The sequence below is a fragment of the Carcharodon carcharias genome, chromosome 18 (genome assembly GCF_017639515.1).
Source record: "Carcharodon carcharias isolate sCarCar2 chromosome 18, sCarCar2.pri, whole genome shotgun sequence".
Classification (NCBI taxonomy): domain Eukaryota; kingdom Metazoa; phylum Chordata; class Chondrichthyes; order Lamniformes; family Lamnidae; genus Carcharodon; species Carcharodon carcharias.
The window spans coordinates 71,855,680-71,876,881 of NC_054484.1; the positions used below are offsets into that span (position 1 = coordinate 71,855,680).

Below are 21,202 nucleotides of genomic sequence, written 5' to 3' on the forward strand. Positions count from 1 at the left end.
CCTACCACTGCTGCCATCATCTTCCATGCTGGATTAGGGATGTTGCTGCCCCTCCTGCGGTCGAACAGGAGTAGAGTTCATCACAATGGGCTTCCGCTGTGTCCAAAAGGCGCTCAAGTGATGCATTAATAAACCGGGGAGAGGAACTGCAGTCTTCCATGCAGTAGCCCTGGGCTGGAAGCACTGGGAGGTGTGCGCGTGGCTGCACTTTAACTATGGCAGCAGGCGTGGTAAAGCAGCAAGGTGATGGTATGGTGGGCGATCGAGAGCCGGCCCGCCATTGAAACGGCATGTTTACCAGGAATATATTATTAATGAGGTGGGACTGGGACGATGCCGCATGAAAAGCTGCTATTGTGGCTGTTGGGTAAAACGTTCTTTTCCACTGAGTACAAATCTGGGACGACTCTGCCTTGAGTGCAGACTTGGAGTTTGGTGAGAGGGAGAGTTCAGAGAAGCAGGGGAAGGAGGTGTTTGTTTCCTTTTTCTATCTTTCTCACCCTGTAGGAATTGGTTCTTGTGCTATTACAGGGAAAGGAGCTGTTTGATCAGCATCTGGTGAGTGGTTAAGGTCTATTCTATTCCTAGGGTTTAAAATAGTATAGAACTTAGTGGTAAATTTAATAAAATATGTGAAAAAGCAACATAAATAAGTGAATAATACAATTGAGTAATTATTTAAAATACATTAAGGATAGCTGGATGGGTGATGTGTCAAGGCTACAGCAAATGGGAGCCCCTGTGTAACATTGTGATCCAGGGCAAACACATCTGCACTAAGTGTTTGCGGCTTGAGGAACTTTGGCTCAGAGTCATTGACCTGGAGACTGAGCTGCAGATTCTGCAACACATCAGGGAGGGGGAAAGTTACTTGGATGCTTTGTACCAGGTGGCAGTCACACCACTTAGGATAGGGTCTTCTGATTTGGTCAGTGGCCAGGGCCAGGATGGTATGACTGTGTGTGTGAGAGTGAGGCAGGTAAAGGGACCCAGAGAGCAGGAGTGTGGGAGTGTAAGCCTCTGCAATTGTCCAACAGGTTTGATGTGGTCTCAGCTTGTTTGGATGAGAGCGGGGCTGCAGGGTGAATAAGCAAAATGACCATGGCACTGTGATACAGGAAGCCATTCAAGTTGGTGGAGCAAAAAGGAATGTAGTAGTAGTCGGGGACAGTATACAGAGAGGGATTGACACCGTTCTCTGCACCAAAGAGCAAGAGCACAGACAGCTATCTTGCCTGCCTGGTGCCAGGGCTTGGGACATCTGCTCAGGGCTGGAGAGGAACTTGCAGTGGGAGGGGCAGGATCCAGTTGTCATGGTCCATGTAGGTACCAATGACATTGGTAGAACTAGGAAAGGGGTTCTGCATAGATCGTATGAGGAGTTAGGTACTAAGTTGAAAAGCAGAACCTCAAAGGTTGTAATCTCTGGATTACTACACAGGGTACATAAAATTAGAGAGATGAACACGTGAATTAAGGACTGGTGTGGGAGAAATGGGTTCCAGTTTATGGGGGCTGTGTAATGGGACCAGTGTTCTTGTGAACCACATAACTAGGGAAGTAGAGAGGGTTTTAAACTAAATAGTGGGGGGCGAGGGATCAAATGTGGAAAGATGTGGTATATCGAGGAGTAGAGAGACAAGATAAGAGTGGAAATAGTAATATGGGAAGTGAGGATCAGAGAACAGCAGGAAGGGACAGAGAGAAAAAAACCTAACCATGCACAAAGAATCAAAACTAGACGTCACAAAGATAACAAAAAGACCAAACTAAAGGCTCTGTATCTGAAAGCACACAGCAGTCATAACAAAGTAAATGAGTCAACAGTGCACATTGAAGCAAATAAATATGATCTGATAGCCATTAGAGAGATGTGGCTGCAGGATGACAAGGATTGGGTCCTGAATATTGAGGGGTATATGACCTCCAAGAAGAATAAGAAGCTAGGTAAAGGGAGAGGGATAGCACTGTTAATTAAGGATGACATTTGTGCAACAGTTAGAGATTACCTTTGTTCAAGAGATCAAGATGTAGAATCATTTTGGGTGGAGATGAGGAATAGCAGGGGAAAGAAGTCACCAGCAGGAGTGGTCTACAGGCCCCATAACAGTAACCACAATGAAGGACAAAGTATACAAGAAGGAATATTGGGTGTTTGTGATAAAGGGACAGCAATAATAGTGGATGACTTTAATCTACATATAAACTGGAAAATTCAGATTGGCAGTAGTAGCCCGGATGAGGAGTTCATAGAATGCTTTCAAGATAGTTTCTTGGAGCAGCACATTCTGGGACCAACCAGAGAGCAGGTTATATTAGACTTGAAGAAACCAGTATTCCAAAAGGTAATAAAAAAATATTATGCCTGAATTCTCTTTCTCTTGGTGGGATTAGCAATGAAACAGAAATACACCCACCAATATAAATCCTTCATTAACCTGCTGCAATTCCCTCCTGGCTCCCACACTTGCAATGCCAAGCAAGTTTGGAGCAGTAAAATACTCCTGATAGATTTACTGACAATGGAAGGGATGGATTTCTAAGAATATAAAGCAATTGTTCCCTTCACTCAATCTCATCTTGCTAAGAGAACACCTCATAAGAGCAGTAGAGAAGGAGCAAGTAAGTTAGTTGGCATAAGAGGATAAAAAGTGATATGTAGTTTTAGATAAGATGATTAGATTTTCATCACCTTTTGGAGAATACATTATTACATGAAATTACCGCAGCTCATGTGCATTGGGTTTTAAGTTCATTAGTGCATACATTTTTGAATTCTTAGGGTTCAGATGATGTCAGGGGAATTGTAAATTTTAATCTTCTGATGCAATGGCAAAATTCTTTAAGGTGAGGGACTTTACGAGGGTTTATGGAGAGAAAAGGCAGGTGTGATATGACTTTATTTAATGAGACAATCTTATTTGTTCAAAATATTTAAGTGTTAGTTGTGGCCTCCTTACTCTGGCTGTTGGATGTCCACATCTTCTCAAACCTGTGAACTCTCCTAAGACTGAGGGGAGAAAGGTCAGTCCACCTTCAGCTCATGAATTGATTTCAGCTTTCAAAGCAGCAAGCCTTGCTTCATTGTTATATGGTGCTCCAATGATTCTTTGGTTCCTGGTCCATATTGCAGGATTGCACCATTTATTCAGGGGCCCCAAAACAGAATGAGAATTCTTATGTTCTAATGTATGACACTTCTTGCAATGGCACTGGTCCCATTGTATCTGTTCTCTCCGTCTCCAGAAACCTTACTGGAGTCATCAGCTACGACAACATATGAAAGCCCTGATCAATAAGCCATGCTCTGAGTCATGAAGGCTGGCATGATGAAAGCATCATGGCAGCACCTTGGATATTTATATGGGAACATAAAGGATAAAGTGATTGGAGTCACTCACATGCTATACATTAAGAAATTAAGTAATTTGTTTTTTTTAATAGTGCTTTCACAATGTTAGACATTTCAAAACATTAGCTGCACAATGAAAAGCATGGTCATTGTCTGACTCAGATGTATGGAAATCACATATCACAGAAATCACTCCACTTTAACCATCATGGAAGGAAATTATATTCCACCTACTGAACATCAATAATTGGCTCCACATAGTGCAATTATCTTAGTGGTTGCAGGATGAAACAAATAGTTACAATAAGAAAAATATCTGTTATGTGTTAATATTGGTACGGCCGATAACTTTTTAAAGATGAATCTATTCCTGGAGGTGTGGAGGTGTTTGAACATTGCAGCTCTCGTTTACTCTACTGCAGTAAAAGAACTAAGAAAACAACATGGATTCTGCAATCCCATAATGCACTGGCTTGCAAAGTACAGCAAGCTGAACAGGGCTTTCAATGCATAACATATTCCTCCCCTCTTATTGGAAATGTCAGCTTAACAAAACATTTTCTGACTAGGGAAAGAGGGTAGACTGCCTCTATTTCCACTGAACCCACTAAAGTCTCTGACTTTATAAATTCAGACGCTCAGGGGGTCTTCTCTCCCGGTGTGGGTTACGATGGACTTCTGGTGCTTTTATAGAGTATTGTTCATCAGGGACTGATGACAATTTAGGACTAGTAGCAGAACCTGAAGTTGTGTCTAACGCAGGTGAAGGTGAGACGACTTCAACTTCAGTCGAGCTTGACAGAGGAGATGAGACTGGAGCTGGCATTTCTTGACTTGCAGATGGCTCTTCCGTAAGAGGTGTATCCTTAAATGGTGCTTGACTTGGCAACAGTTGGTCAACATGTCTCTACCAGGTGAGATCATTCGCAGTTTGGACTGTATAGGAAACAGGTCCTGTCTGAGCAATTGCCGTTACAGCAACCCATTCAGTTCTAGTAGCATAATTATGAGCTACAATTCTTGTCCAGAACAGAAAATTCTTGGCTTTGATCTTTGTGCTCTTCTCTCCACTTGGTTGTGCTGTTGATCTGGTACAACTTGTCATGTTTTTGTTGCTCTCAGCAGATTGAAGCGAGTGTACAGTTACCAACCCATCAGTAGGAATGCTGGAGATGCTTTAGTCGTAGCATGTGGCATGTTTCAGCATGTCAGCAGAAATGTGTCCAGACGCTATTGAATGGAGGAATGTCCTTGTGCTGATCTTAAAGCATCTTTCATGGTTTGAGCAAATGTCTCAGCTAATCCATTGGTGGATGCATGATATGTTGCTGAGGCAATGTGATGAATTCCGTTACTTCTTGTTGTGACATAGCAGTTGGTAAAGGCTGAGTTATTTAAAAACCCAGAGGGAAACTTTAAACAACTGTCATAACCTAAATTTTCAACTGGTATAAAAGCAAAAAAACTGTGGATGCTGGAAATCCAAAACAAAAACAAAAATACCTAGAAAAACTCAGCAGGTCTGACAGCATCTGCAGAGAGGAACATAGTTAATGTTTCGAGTCCGTATGACTCTTCAACAGAACTAAGGAACAATAGAAAAGAGGTGAAATATAAGCTGGTTTGGGGGGGTGGGACAAGTAGAGCTGGATAGAGGACCAGTGATAGGTGGAGATAACCAAAAGATGTCATAGACAAAAGGACAAAGAGGTGTTGAAGGTGGTGATATTAGCTAAGGAATGTGCTAATAGGTGACATTAAGGGGAGAAAGCAAGACGAACAAGGTACAGATAGCCCTAGTGGGGGTGGGGTGGGGGGAAGGGATTGAAATAGGCTAAAAGGTACAGATAAAACAATGGATGGAAATACATTTAAAAATAATGGAAATAGGTGGGAAAAGAAAAATCTATATAAATTATTGGAAAAAAGGGGGATCGGAAAGGGGGTGGGGATGGAGGAGAGAGTTCATGATCTAAAATTATTGAACTCAATATTCAGTCCGGAAGGCTGTAAAGTGCCTAGTCAGAAGATGAGGTGCTGTTCCTCCAGTTTGCGTTGAGCTTCACTGGAGCATTGCAGCAAACCAAGGACGGACATGTGGGCATGAGAGCCGGGTGGAGTGTTGAAATGGCAAGCGACAGGGAGGTCTGGGTCATGTTTGCGGACAGACCGGTGTTCCGCAAAGCAGTCACCCAGTCTGCGTTTGGTCTCTCCAATGTAACTCTTTCGAGTACAAACCCGTTTCCATCTGTTTCAAATGAAGTTACGTTGTTTCATAGTTTGCCATTGTGAGATTTGAACTCTTGATCTTGGAGTTACAAACCCAGTACCATAATCACTTGGCTATTTAGGCCAAGCAAAAGTTTCAGTCAGTTCCTTTGTAACTCTTTTGAGTACAAACACGTTTCCATCTGTTTCAGATGAAGTTACATTGTTTCATAGTTTGCCATTGTGAGATTTGAACTCTTGATCTTGGGGTTACAAACCCAGTACCATAACCACTTGTCTCCAATGTGGAGGAAACCGCATTGGGAGCAGCGAATGCAGTAGACTAAATTGAGGGAAGTGCAAGTGAAATGCTGCTTCACTTGAAAGAAGTGTTTGGGCCCTTGGACGGTGAGGAGAGGGGAAGTAAAGGGGCAGGTGTTGCACCTTCTGCGGTTGCATGGGAAGGTGCCTTGGGAGGGGGTTGATGTGTATGGGGCGATGGAGGAGTGGACCAGGGTGTCCCGGAGGGAACGATCCCTGCGGAATGCTGTTCCCATGAGGGATCGTTCCCTCCGGGACACCCTGGTCCACTCCTCCAACATCGCCTACACCTCAACCCCCTCCCTCGGCACCTTCCCATGCAACCACAGAAGGTGCAACACCTGCCCTTTTACTTCCCCTCTCCTCACCGTCCAAGGGGCCAAACACTCCTTTCAAGTGAAGCAGCATTTCACTTGCACTTCCCTCAATTTAGTCTACTGCATTCGCTGCTCCCAATGCGGTTTCCTCTACATTGAAGAGACCAAACGCAGACTGGGTGACCGCTTTGTGGAACACCTTCCGTCTGTCCGCAAGCATGACCCAGACCTCCCTGTCGCTTGCCATTTCAACACTCCACCCTGCATTCATGCCCACATGTCTGTCCTTGGCTTGTTGCAATGTTCCAGTGAAGCCCAATGCAAACTGGAGGAACAGCACCTCATCTTCTGACTAGGCACTTTACAGCCTTCCGGACTGAATATTGAGTTCAACAATTTTAGATCATGGACTTTCTCCTCCATCCCCACCCCCTTTCCGATCTCCCTTTTTTCCAATAACTTATATAGATTTTTCTTTTCCCACCTATTTCCATTATTTTTAAAAGTATTTCCATCCATTGTTTTATCTCTACCTTTTAGCCTATTTCGATCCCTTCCCCCCACCTCACCCCCACTAGGGATATCTGTACCTTGTTCATCTTGCTTTCTCCCCTTAATGTCACCTATTAGCACATTCCTTAGCTAATATCACCACCTTCAACACTTCTTTGTCCTTTTGTCTATGACATCTTTTGGTTATCTCCACCTATCACTGGTCCTCTATCCAGCTCTACTTGTCTCACCACCCCCACCCCCTCCTTAAACCAGCTTATATTTCACCTCTTTTCTATTGTTCCTTAGTTCTGTTGAAGAGTCATATGGACTCGAAACATTAACTGTATTCCTCTCCGCAGATGCTGTCAGACCTGCTAAGTTTTTCCAGGTGTTTTTGTTTTTGTTTTCAATTGGTATGTTTGAGATTCAGCACTGAATTCAGAAAGGAAACCCACCAAGCCTCAAGAGGTTCTTTTATATAAATTTAATTAAATATTTATTACATAACAAGAAATTAAACACATACACATGTCCACAAATTACTATAATAATAACTTTTAAACAAATCCCTAAATTAATCACTTCTAGGTAAATCTTCACTAAGGCAACAATAACCAATAAACTTTAAACAAACACCTGGCAAAGCACATTTTATCTTACAAATTCAATGTGAGGTCCTTTCAATTCGGTTCCTTCACACAGTTGTAGGCTTACAGGTAGCAGGCCTCCGACTCACACACACAAAACTCTTCTATATATACCTAGCCTTCCCTTTGAATGTAAATTCTCATTGTATCACCAGGCCCTTTGTACTCCACCTCTTCTAACAGTAAAACCCCTTTCATTGTACCAATTTTATTAGTAATATGAACATATTGCTTGGTGTCTCCTGGCTAGGTGCAAGATTTTACCCCCAGTCTTTGAATGATTTATGCAACAAAATGCAAATATACCCTCTACCTTACTTTTTAAAAAATTCATTTACAGGAAGTGAGCTTCACTGGCTGGGTCAGTATTTATTGCCCATCCCTGGTTGCCCTTGAGGTGGTGGTGAGCTGCTTCTTGAACAGCTGCAGTCCATGTCATGTAGGTACACCCAGTGCTGTTAGGAAGGGAGTTCCAAGACTTTAACCCAGCGACAGTGAAGGAACGGCAACATATTTCCAAATCAGGATAGCGAGTGACTTGGAGGGGAACTTCCAGGTGGTTATGTTCCTATCTACCTGCTGCCCTTGTCCTTCTGGGTTTAACATCTCAAAACTACTATACATAAAAGCACCCAGACTTACTGGCTTTAATCCAATTAACACACCCACAGACACAGACCCCACTACAAGTCCAATTTAAAATAATTTCCAATAACATTATATTCATTAACATCTTCATGACATTCTCAAAAAATTCTCAAACTCCTGCAAGACAAACTGCAGTCTATTGTCGGTCACAAATTGTTCTGGTAACCCATAAGAACTGAACACTTTTCTTAACCTTTGAATTGTACTCTTAGCTGAGTAGAGGACATTACTGAAACTTCTGGCCATTTAGAATGAGCATCCACAACCAGCATGAACATTGTTCCTTCAAATGGACCAGCGAATTCGACGTGAATGTGCTGCCAAGGGTTTACCAGCCAATCCCATGGATGGAGAGGTGCCAACTGAGGCATGTTTCTCACACTCTGACATGAAGGACAAGATCTTGCCTTGGCTTCAATGTTTTGGTCCAGGAAGTAACTTCCTGTAATCTCTTTCATGTGAACTGTTCCAGTGTCCAACATGCAGTTGGTCCAAACACTGGTTTCCTTAATGTTGGTAGAATAACAACTCACATGCCCCAAAGCAAACATCCTGAAGTGACTGATAACTCCATCCTCCTGGGAATGTAAGAATGAAGGTCAGGTGAGACTTGGAAATTCAGGGAAGAGTTGCCATGCGTTTTGGGTCCATTCGAGTGGCCTTCTTGATTTGGACTGAAGTGATGGGTGTGTTCTCCACACGTGCAAAGTAGACAATGTCTTTCTGCGCAGCGTCCACATGGCTGACTGCTAGCGGCAGTCTCGAAAGGCACGAGGAATTGTGGCACAAGGCATTGTAATGCAAGGTAGATGTTCGATATTTGATATCTTATGTGTGAGCACTCAATATCAATGCCTAACGCTGCATCCTTATGTAGCTAAAGAAGAGATGCCTGTGCATGGACTGAATATCGAGGTGAGTGGTCGACGATCAGTCAACAATGTGAATTTCTGTCCACCAGCCAGGCCAGGAAAGCAGCTCCTCAAGATGGGGAAGTGGATATTGTTCAGCACACAACACAGGATTAACAGTAACCTTGAAATCTCCACAGATGCATATGGAGCCGTTTTTGTTGAGTGCTGGAATGATACGTGTTGCCCATTTGCTATGAGAGACAAGTACCAAGACTCCTCCTCCTCTAGGTCAGCTTTGACTTTTGGTCATATGGCACAAGGCATGGTTCTGGCCTTCTGAAATTTTGGCTGAGATTCAGCTTTGATATTTAATTTTACGTTGATTCCCTCCATGCTTCACAAATCTCCTTCAAAAACAATAGCATGTTTCTTTTATAGCAGTTGACAGACCTTCTTAGCAATGCTGTGTATTTCTGCCCAGTTTAACCGGATCTTCTCCAAATTGTCCAACTAAAGCTGGGTAGTTGTCTTTTACCACAGACAACAGTAGCTTAGCAGTCTGTCCATTTAGTTCCACTTTAACTTCTGTTCTGCCCATCATAGGTACAGCTTCCCCTGTATATGTTTTCAGAATGATTTTTGTAGGCATCAAGGGAAGATGTTTAAGCTTTTCCTTATACGCAGCATCTGGGACCAGAGAAACTGCTCCCCTGTATCCAGTTCCATTCGTATTGGTTGGCCCTCCAGCAGCGGTGGTACCCAGTAGCCCTGTGAACCACCTACTGCCAACAAGACATGGAAGGGCCCTTCTTCTTTGGACTCAGTGTCTCTCTGGTCCACCCGTTCCTGCTGTATGACATGCAGATTTTTCTTCTTGTTACGCCAGACAGCAGATTCCTTTTTCTCTGGTTTGCCTTTCTGATTCACAGCTACTTTTTTCATCTTTACAGGCACGCTCAATGTGCCTGCTTGCCACACTGGCAGTATTCAAGGTCTCTGCACCAATATTCAGATGGATGGTGACCAGGTTTTCCAAAACAGTAACATTCTGAGCTGCTTGCTATCTTGTCTGCACGCTCAGCTGTCATGTTATGCACTTGAGTTGATGCACTCAGCTGCTGTGCTTCTTTTGCAGCCAGTTCCATGGAGACTGAAATCTCTGTGACTTTCTGCAAAGTGAGGTTAGCGAGGCGTTTCTGGGTTGCTTCAGTACAAAGGCCACAGACCAACCTGTCATGGAGGGCATCATTCAGTACTTGAGTTGAGGGCACAAATTAACACATGGAAGTATGATGTCATTGATGTCACAGAGACATGGTCGAGAGAGGGTCAGGGTTGGCAGCTCAATATGCCAGGATATAGGGCCTTCAGGCGAGACAGGGAAGGAGGTAAAAGAGGAGGGGGTATCGCAATATTGATCAAGAAATCAATTACAGCAGTAAGGAGGGATGACATCTTAAAAGATTCCTCAAATGAAGCCATATGGGTAGAACTAAAAAACAAAAAAGCAGCAATCAGATGGCTGAGAGTGTACTATAGGCCCCCAAACAGTCAGAGAGAAATAGAAGAGCAGATATGCAGGTAAATTTCAGAGGTGTAAAAATAATAGGGTAGTAATAGTGAGGGATTTCAACTTCCCCAACATTAACTGGGTTAGTCATAGCATGATAGGTGTGGAGGGAGAGGAATTCTTAAAATGCATCCAGGAGAGCTTTTTAAGCCAGTACGTAGAAAGTCCTACAAGAGAGGGAGCGACCCTGGACTTAATTTTAGGGAATGAAGCCGGGCAAGTGGTAGAGGTATCAGTGGGCGAACATTTTGCAGATAGTGATCATAGCTCCATTAGATTTAAGTTTGTTATGGAAAAGGACGATGATGGGCCAGAAATCAGAGCTCTAAATTGGGGGAAGGCTGATTTTAATAGGATCAGATATGATTTGGCCAGACTGGACTGGGAACAGCCACTTTTAGGTAAATCTGCGTCAGAGCAGTGGGACTCATTCAAGAAGGAAATAGGGAGAGTACAGGGCCAACATATTAAAGACAAAGGATGGGACCAACAAATCCAGGGAACCCTGCATGTTGAGGGATATGCAGGATTGGATAAAGAGAAAAAGGAGGCTTATGGCAGATACTGAGGGCTCAAAACAGCAGAAGCCCGAAAGGAGCACAGAATGTGTAGGGGGGAGCTTAAAAAGGAAATTAGGAGAGCAAAAAGGGGGCATGAAAAAACATTAGCAGGTAAAGTAAAGGAAAATCCAAAGTTATTTTACAAGTACGTTTAAGAGTAAGAGGATAACTAGGGAAAGAGTAGGACTCATTAAGGACCATAGTGGTAATTTGTGTTTGGAGCCTGAAGACGAAGGTAGGGTTCCAAATGAATACTGTGTGACAGTGTTCACAAGTGAGAGGGACAATGTGGGTATGGAAATCAGGCAGAAAGACTGTGATATAATTAAAGAAATTAGCATAGAAAAGGAGGAGATTCTAAGTGGTCCGGCAAGCTTAAAAGTAGATAAATCTCCGGGCCCGGATGAAATGTATCCTACGCTGTTGAGTGAGGCAAGGGAGGAGATAGCAGGGGCGCTGGCAATAATTTTCAATACTTCTCTGGCCACAGGAGAGGTGCCAGAGGACTGGAGGACAGCCAATGTGGTACCATTATTCAAGAAGAGAGGAAGGGATAAGCCAGGGAATTAAGGCCAATCAGTCTAACCTCAGTGGTGGGAAAACTATTGGAAGCAATTCTGAGCAACAGAATTAATCTACACTTGGAGAGGCAAGGATTAATCAAGGACAGTCAGCATGGTTTTGTTAAGGGGAGGTCATGTCTGACCAATTTGATTGAATTTTTTTGAAGAGGTGACCAGGTGCATAGATGAGGGTAATGCATTTGACGTAGTCTACTTGGACTTCAGCAAGGCTTTTGATAAAGTCCCCCATGGAAGACTGATAATGAAGGTAAGAGCCTATGGGATCCAAGGCACTTTGGCAAATTGGATCCAGAATTGGCTGAGTGGCAGGAAGTAGTGGGTGATGGTCGAGGGGTGTTTTTGTGACTGGATGCCTGTGTCTAGTAGGGTTCCACAGGGATCGGTGTTGGGTTCCTTGTTGTTTGTGGTATATATAAACGATATGGACTTGAATGTAGGAGGGTTGGTCAGTAAGTTTGCAGATGACATAAAAATTGGTGGGGTGGTATATAGTGAGATTACAGGAGGATATAGACGGGCTGGTCAGTGGCAAATTGAATTTAATCCGGTGAGGTGATGCATTTGGGCAGGACAAACAAGGCATGGGAATAGACGATGAATGGTTCAGCCCTGGGAAGTACCAAGGATCAGAGGGACCTTGGTGTGCATGCCCACCAGTCCCTTAAGGTAGCAGGACAGGTAGATAAGCTGGTTAAGAAGGCATATGGGATACTTGCCTTTATTAGCCAAGGCATAGAATATAAGTGAGGTTATGCTGGAACTGTATAAAACACTGGTTAGGCCACAGCTAGAGTATTTCGTGCAGTTCTGGAATCCGCATTATAGGAAGGATGTGATTGCACTAGAAAGAGTGCAGAGGAGATTTACCAGGATGTTGCCTGGGCTGGAGAGTTTTAGTTATGAGAAGAGATTGCATAGGCTGGGGTTATTTTCCTGGAGCAGAGGAGATTGAGGGGTGACATGACTGAGGAGTATAAAATTATGAGGGGCATGGAAAGGGAAGACAGGGAGGAACTTTTCCCCTTGGTGGAGGGATCAACAACCGGGGGCATAGATTTAAGGTAAGGGGCAGGAGGTTTAGAGGGGATGTGAGGAAGAATTTTTTCACCCAGAGGGTGGTGGGAATCTGGAACTCACTGCCTGAAAGTGTGGATGACGCAGATACCCTCATAACCTTTAAGAGTTATTTGGATGTGCACTTGTGATGCCATGGCCTACAAGGCTATGGGCCTAGGGCTGGAAAATGGGATTAGAATAATTAGGTACTTATTTGACTGACACAGAATCGATGGGCCAAAGGGCCTTTTTCTGTACTGTAGACCTCTATGACTCTATGACTCTACTTCCTTGAATTCATGATGTTCAGTGAGATTTTTACATACTGCACAATTGTTTCCCCCTCTTCGTTTCTTTTGTGAAACCAAAATCTTTCTGCTCAGACAAGTGGCTTAGGGGGAAAATGTGTCTCCCGGACTTTTACAATGTCCTCATTCGATTTTCAGCCAGGTTTGTCGGGCAACACCAAGCTTCTTAATAAGCTAGAGGCTTTAGCTCCCATCACACTTAAGTTACCACCTTTCGATCATTCTCAACTCCATTTGCAAAGGCAAAAAGCTCAAAGTGTTCAGTGTAGGAGCTCCACTATTCCACAGTCTCATCGAAATGTCCCATAGATCCAATAAGTGTAGTCATTTCTGGCCTTTTATTTTCTCTTCTTTGTCAGTTACTTTTTGTCTACTGTCATTTCATTTTTTTGTAGTTACCACTTTAAATTCTGTTACCACTTTAAGACAATATTTTTTTTTTACTCAGGCTGTCAGTAGCTGCCTGTTATGTCTCTATATTTTTTCCCATTCTTTTCGGGTTTTGGCGAGCTCTGCAGCAATTGTGGACCTTCCCTTAATGTAAGTTTTTAAACTTTTTTAAAACTGTATCATATTCTTCTCGCTGTGTCTTCTTTTTGAACACTGTCCTGTATATTTGGAACTTAAGAGGCTGTCTGCAGCTGGCAGCCCTGTCGCTGTATTTTTCTTGCGCTCTCTCGGGATCCCCACAATCGTGAGTCTCTTTTCTTTCTGCAAACGTGGCTGCTTCGCTTTTTTTTCCTAAACTTCATTCTTGTTCGGAAAAGCACAGCAGTGATTTCTTCCCTTTTTGTCTTTTTATCTTCGCTTCACCTTTTGTCTGAACTTCGGAAGTGTTCCAGGAGAGTAGAAGCGCTTTTTTAAAAACTAGTAATTTCCTTTTTGTAATTTCCTTTTCCGAGCTGTTTCACTTTTCGAGTGGCCTGATCGCAAAGGTCCATCATCCTCCTCACCAATTTATGTTTTAATATTGGTGTAGCTGATAACGTTTTAGACTAATCAATACTCCCGGAGGCGTGGATTGAACATTGCAGCTCTCATTTATTCTACTGCAGTAACAGAACTAAGAAAACAACATGGATTCTACAATCATATAATGCTATGTACAACAAGCTAAACAAGACATTCAATACATAACAATATCTGTCTGAAAAAGGTTAAATATCTGGAAATTAAGGTGATGTACATTTGTGCATTTTTGACCTATTGTTTCACAATGCCTTTTAAACTACAAATATTTACAAGTCACCATTCCTCATTGTTGCAGGAGAACCCTCACATGACAGTAATGAATTCAAAGGAATTTTCATTTACTTCTTCAAGTTGTCTGGTGGGTGAAGAGAATACACAAGAAGTGTCAAGGGGAGGATTATATAGGTTACGTAGATAAGAAATGAGACATACAAAGGCGGCGGGAGTGCAGGAAATAATCCAAGGAGTTTATCATTGCACTCCAGGATGACCCTGGAGTAGTTTGCAGTTTTAGCAGAGCAGAGCAGAGTGAGACCCAGTAACACTTGATACAGTCCAGCCAAAACAAGAGATGAACAGTTTGAAGCAGCTGTCCACCAGACATATTCATGACTACACTCCTTAGGTGTGAAGATGCTAAGATGGGAGCTGTACCAGAAGGAGCAGGATGAAAGACATGGGGTTTTTCCTCAAAACATGGGTATTAAAAGGTGGAACTAAGAAACTGATTAAGATGATCAAAGCTGCAGAAAAAGTGGGGGCAATTTTAAAACCCAAAACAGGTGGGTTTAGATTGACTGAGGAGTTAAAACTTTGGCAATTTCAAACCTGAACACAACCAGCCTGAAAAGAGCCCACATCTGGTTTTAATAGAGATAAGGTAGGCGGGGGCTGGGGACTGGGTTTGGAAAGTGACTGACCTACTCATTTTCAACTGGTGGAACCCTCATTTAAATATTTAATGAGGCTGCATGCATGCCTTGTTTCAGCTTTAACATTGGTCAACTGGTCCCAATGTAAGTGGGAAGGAAGTCTAGCAATGTATTGAATGAAGGAGCTAAAGACTAGACCAGGCTTGCCCAAATTTCAATGTTTTTCTCACACAAGGGGCCGAAGAGCAAATTTCGGAAAGATAAAGTTTGGCGCGACATTAAACATGAATTTCAAAAATGCAGCCCCTCTCTCTCTCTTCCCCACCCCCCCAACACCACCACCTGCAGCCACTCTCACTCTCTTCCCCCCAACCCCCTCCCAGCCCCTTGGTAGACACTCTCTCTCTCTCCCTCCCCTCCCCACCCTCCAAACTTGGTAGACACTCTCTCTTCCCCCTCCCCCCAATAAACTTGGTAGACACTCTCCCCCACCCTCCCCCAAACTTGGTAGGTTCTCTCTCTCCCCCATCAGTAGGCACCCTCTCCCAACCCCAGCTCAGTAGACAACTTCCTCCCCCCCATCAGTCGACACACTCGACCCCACACTTGGTAGAGACGCTGTCTCTTCCCCGCTCCCTGAAAACCTCCCTCCCTCCACAGCAGACTCACCACTACTGTCATGCCATTTTTTCAAGCTTCAGCCTGAAGCTGATCCTCCAGTCAGAGATTGGTTCTCTCATAGTGATCATAGTGATCCTATCAGCAGCAAAGGTGCAGGAGAAACAGCCTGTAATTGGAGGAGCAGAAACATGCAGAATCTTCAAATTTACTTACCAGCATTTTAAACATGGGGTCGCAGGCCGGATAGAAAGGCCTGGCGGGCCACAGTTTAGACAAGCCTGAGCTAGATAAACAATAGGGAAAGAGGTCAATCAGAAGCTAATTATAGCGGTGAGTCGGTCCCTGGATGTGGTTCTGCGATCAAGCAGTTTGGTATTTAGTTTTAGTTTAGAACAATCTGGCTGCAGAACAAGGAAAATCTCCTGGCAGAATTCAGTTGAAATTTTGTTTGCTAGCTAAAAGAGTTTATACCTCTTGTTAACTGAAGGACTCTTTACAGTGATTTGAACTTCTAAGGATAGCTAGGCTGAGAAGAGAGAGAGAAAAAGAGAAATGCAAAATGAGTTAAAGAGCATTAGAAGCAGGAAAGTTCTGACCCCAGGTAGCTAGACTTGGATGTTAATGACACCTGTGTTGAACCAGGACAGTACAGCCGTGGGACGGTTGGAGGAGATTTGATGGGACAGCTTTGCTGGAACTAAGTGGAAGGCTCAAGCAATCTCTGTCATTCTTCATATCTTTGAAACAGTACTCAGTACAATAAAAGACTGATTTTTTTAAAGTATTTTCAAAATTACCTGATATAAAGATACGCAGATTTTAGTTATTAAGGTTATTGAAGTTTTCAATTATTTCTTTTTGGCAGAAAAATAAACTTCAGAACCCAAGCTATGATTCCTGCCACTTACCTGCCCACAGACCTACTTTTGATTTGCTAAAAGGTGGCAACCAAAAGACAGCAACACATGCAGAGAGTTTATTTTGCTATGGTTCATACTCACTCTGACTGTAAATGTCCTGCCTCCAACCCTGTCACGGGCCTCCAGTACCACGACCTTCTGCCCAGATTCTGTCAGCAGTTTGGCTGCTGAAAGACCTAAGGGATGAAAAGCATAAACCTTCAAACAGAAACCATAGTGATTTTGTAAGGTATTTTCAAGTCAGGAGAAAGAAGAACAATAGTTAATAAAACATATAAAAGTATGTTAGGAGGTCCTTACTTTCACTTTCATCAGCCAATCTTGACCGTGCTGAACCTCATAGAACTCAAGTGTCACTAACAATGAGTGTAGCAGTGGTCCAACTCAGATACGAGCTCAATTAATACTTATACTCATGACATCAATAGGTTTTTGCTAGCCAAGCATATTAAGGGATATAGAGCGAAGGCTGGTAAAGGAAGTTCGGTTTCAGTTCAGCCTTGAATGGCAGGGCATCAGCAAGTGGCAGAATGACCCATTCCTGTTTCTATCTTCCGCATAGTAAATAGACTGGAAATGGCAAGGAAGATCATCCCCATAGCACTAAACAAAATGAATCCACATTCCTATTGCCTCGCACTCTCTCTCACTCTCTCTCTCTCTCCCTCGCACTCTCTCTCTCTCTCTCCCTCGCACTCTCTCCCTCTCTCCCTCGCACTCTCTCCCTCTCTCCCTCGCACTCTCTCCCTCTCTCCCTCGCACTCTCTCCCTCTCTCCCTCGCACTCTCTCCCTCTCTCCCTCGCACTCTCTCCCTCTCTCCCTCGCACTCTCTCCCTCTCTCCCTCCCTCGCACTCTCTCCCTCTCTCCCTCGCACTCTCTCCCTCTCTCCCTCGCACTCTCTCTCTCTCCCTCGTACTCTCTCTCTCTCTCTCCCTCGCACTCTCTCTCTCCCTCGCGCTCTCTCTCCCTCGCGCTCTCTCTCTCTCTCCCTCGCACTCTCTCTCTCTCCCTCGCACTCTCTCTCTCTCCCTCGCACTCTCTCTCTCTCTCCCTCCCTCGCACTCTCTCTCTCTCTCTCTCCCTCCCTCGCACTCTCACTCTCTCTCCGTCCCTCGCACTCTCTCTCTCCCTCGCACTCTCTCTCTCTCTCCCTCGCACTCTCTCTCTCTCTCCCTCGCACTCTCTCTCTCTCTCTCCCTCGCACTCTCTCTCTCTGCCTCCCTCGCACTCTCTCTCTCTCTCTCCCTCGCACTCTCTCTCTCTCTCTCCCTCGCACTCTCTCTCTCTCTCCCTCCCTCGCACTCTCTCTCTCTCTCCCTCCCTCGCACTCTTTCTCTCTCTCTCCCTCCCTCGCACTCTCTCTCTCTCCCTCCCTCGCACTCTCTCTCTCTCTCCCTCCCTCGCACTCTCTCTCTCTCTCCCTCCCTCGCACTCTCTCTCTCTCTCTCCCTCGCACTCTCTCTCTCTCTCTCCCTCGCACTCTCTCTCTCTCCCTCCCTCGCACTCTCTCTCTCTCTCCCTCCCTCGCACTCTCTCTCTCTCTCCCTCCCTCGCACTCTCTCTCTCTCTCCCTCCCTCGCACTCTCTCTCTCTCTCCCTCCCTCGCACTCTCTCTCTCCCTCCCTCCCTCGCACTCTCTCTCTCCCTCCCTCCCTCGCACTCTCTCTCTCTCTCTCTCCCTCCCTCGCACTCTCTCTCTCCCTCCCTCGCTCTCCCTCTCTCTCCCTCCCTCGCTCTCTCTCTCTCCCTCCCTCGCTCTCTCTCTCTCCCTCCCTCGCACTCTCTCTCTCTCTACCTCCCTCGCACTCTCTCTCTCTCTCTCCCTCCCTCGCACTCTCTCTCTCTCCCTCCCTCGCTCTCCCTCTCTCTCCCTCCCTCGCTCTCTCTCTCTCCCTCCCTCGCTCTCTCTCTCTCCCTCCCTCGCACTCTCTCTCTCTCTCTCCCTCCCTCGTGCACTCCCTCTCTCTCTCTCCCTCCCTCACACTCTCTCTCTCTCCCTCCCTCGCACTCTCTCTCTCTCTCGCACTCTCTCTCTCTCTCTCCCGCGCACTCTCTCTCTCTCTCTCCCGCGCACTCTCTCTCTCTCTCTCCCTTGCACTCTCTCTCTCTCTCTCCCTCGCACTCTCTCTCTTTCCCTCCCTCGGACTCTCTCTCTTTCCCTCCCTCGCACTCAATCTCTTTCCCTCCCTCGCACTCTCTCTCTCTCCCTCCCTCGCACTCTCTCTCTCCCTCCCTCGCACTCTCTCTCCCTCTCCCTCGCACTCTCTCTCTCTCCCTCGCACTCTCTCTCTCCCTCGCACTCTCTCTCTCCCTCGCACTCTCTCTCTCCCTCGCACTCTCTCTCTCCCTCGCACTCTCTCTCTCTCTCTCCCTCGCACTCTCTCTCTCTCTCTCCCTCGCACTCTCTCTCTCTCTCTCCCTCGCACTCTCTCTCCCTCTCTCCCTCGCACTCTCTCTCTCTCTCTCCCTCGCACTCTCTCTCTATCTCTCCCTCGCACTCTCTCTCTCTCTCTCTCCCTCGCACTCTCTCTCTCTCCGTCCCTCGCACTCTCTCTCTCCCTTGCACTCTCTCTCTCTCTCCCTCGCACTCTCTCTCTCTCTCTCCCTCGCACTCTCTCTCTCTCTCTCTCCCTCGCACTCTCTCTCTCCCTCCCTCGCACTCTCTCTCTCTCTCCCTCGCAATCTCTCTCTCTCTCCCTCCCTCGCACTCTCTCTCTCTCTCTCACACGCAATCTCTCTCTCTCGCTCCTTCGCACTCTCTCTCTCTCTCCCTCCCTCGCACTCTCTCTCTCTCTCTCCCCCCCTCGCACTCTCTCTCTCTCCCCCCTCGCACTCTCTCTCTCTCTCTCCCTCGCACTCTCTCTCTCTCTCTCCCTCGCACTCTCTCTCTCTCCCTCGCACTCTCTCTCCCTCCCTTGCACTCTCTCTCTCTCCCTCCCTCGCACTCTCTCTCTCTCCCTCCCTCGCACTCTCTCTCTCTCCCTCGCACTCTCTCTCTCTCTCTCTCCCTCGCACTCTCTCTCTCTCTCCCTCGCACTCTCTCTCTCTCTCTCTCTCCCTCGCACTCTCTCTCTCTCTCCCCCTCGCACTCTCTCTCTCTCTCTCTCTCCCCCTCGCACTCTCTCTCTCTCCCTCGCACTCTCTCTCTCTCCCTCACACTCTCTCTCTCTCCCTCGCACTCTCTCTCTCTCTCCCTCGCACTCTCTCTCTCTCTCCCTCGCACTCTCTCTCTCTCTCCCTCGCACTCTCTCCCTCGCACTCTCTCTCTCTCTCCCTCGCACTCTCTCTCTCTCTCCCTCGCACTCTCTCCCTCGCACTCTCTCTCTCTCTCCCTCGCACTCTCTCTCTCTCCCTCGCACTCTCTCTCTCACCCTCGCACTCTCTCTCTCACCCTCGCACTCTCTCTCTCTCACTCGCACTCTCTCTCTCTCACTCGCACTCTCTCTCTCTCACTCGCACTCGCACACTCTCTCACTCGCACTCGCACTCTCTCTCACTCGCACTCTCTCTCTCTCTCTCCCTCGCACTCTCTCTCTCTCTCTCCCTCGCACTCTCTCTCTCTCTCTCTCTCTCCCTCGCACTCTCTCTCTCTCTCTCTCTCTATCCCTCGCACTCTCTCTCTCTCTCTCTCTCCCTCGCACTCTCTCTCTCTCTCCCTCGCACTCTCTCTCTCTCTCTCCCTCGCACTCTCTCTCTCTCTCTCTCCCTCGCACTCTCTCTCTCTGTCTCTCTCTCCCTCGCACTCTCTCTCTCCCTTGCAATCTCTCTCTCCCTCGCACTCTCTCTCTCTCTCCCTCGCACTCTCACTCTCCCTTGCAATCTCTCTCTCCCTCGCACTCTCTCTCTCTCCCTCGCACTCTCTCTCTCTCTCCCTCGCACTCTCTCTCTCTCTCCCTCGCACTCTCTCTCTCTCTCCCTCGCACTCTCTCTCTCTCTCCCTCGCACTCACTCTCTCTCCCTCGCACTCACTCTCTCTCCCTCGCACTCACTCTCTCTCCCTCGCACTCTCTCTCCCTCGCACTCTCTCTCTCTCTCTCTCTCGCACTCTCTCTCTCTCTCTCTCTCCCTCGCACTCTCTCTCTCTCTCTCTCTCCCTCGCACTCTCTCTCTCTCTCTCCCTCGCACTCTCTCTCTCTCCCTCGCACTCTCTCTCTCTCTCTCGCACTCTCTCCCTCGCACTCTCTCCCTCGCACTCTCTCCCTCGCACTCTCTCCCTCGCACTCTCTCCCTCGCACTCTCTCTCTCTCTCCCTCGCACTCTCTCTCTCTCTCCCTCGCACTCTCTCTCTCTCTCTCTCTCTCCCTCGCACTCTCTCTCTCTCTCTCTCTCTCCCTCGCACTCTCCCTCTCTCTCTCTCTCCCTCGCACTCTCCCTCTCTCTCTCTCTCCCTCGCACTCTCTCTCTCTCTCACTCCCTCGCACTCTCTCTCTCACTCTCCCTCGCACTCTCTCTCTCTCTCTCACTCTCCCTTGCACTCTCTCTCTCTCTCTCCCTCGCAGTCTCGCTCTCTCTCTCTCTCTCTCCCTCGCACTCTCGCTCTCTCTCTCTCTTCCTCGCACTCTCTCTCTCTCTCTCTTCCTCGCACTCTCGCTCTCTCTCTCTCTTCCTCGCACTCTCGCTCTCTCTCTCTCTTCCTCGCACTCTCGCTCTCTCTCTCTCTTCCTCGCACTCTCGCTCTCTCTCTCTCCCTCGCACTCTCGCTCTCTCTCTCTCCCTCGCACTCTCTCTGTCTCTCTCCCCCTCGCACTCTCTCTCTCTCTCCCTCGCACTCTCTCTCTCTCTCTCTCGCACTCTCTCTCTCTCTCGCACTCTCTCTCTCTCTCGCACTCTCTCTCTCTCGCACTCTCTCTCTCTCTCTCTCGCACTCTCTCTCTCTCTCTCGCACTCTCTCTCTC

General features: G+C 46.5%; 1 protein-coding gene across 2 annotated transcripts in view; it reads right to left on the reverse strand.

Moving 5' to 3' along the window:
• Window positions 1-21,202, reverse strand: part of mao (monoamine oxidase) — a 384,518-nt gene that overhangs the window by 127,733 nt on the left and 235,583 nt on the right. For both annotated transcript variants that reach the window (XM_041211760.1, XM_041211761.1), the window contains exon 2: window positions 16,387-16,481. In XM_041211760.1, the coding sequence (XP_041067694.1) occupies window positions 16,387-16,481 (95 nt within the window). The remainder of the gene's footprint in view (window positions 1-16,386; window positions 16,482-21,202) is intronic.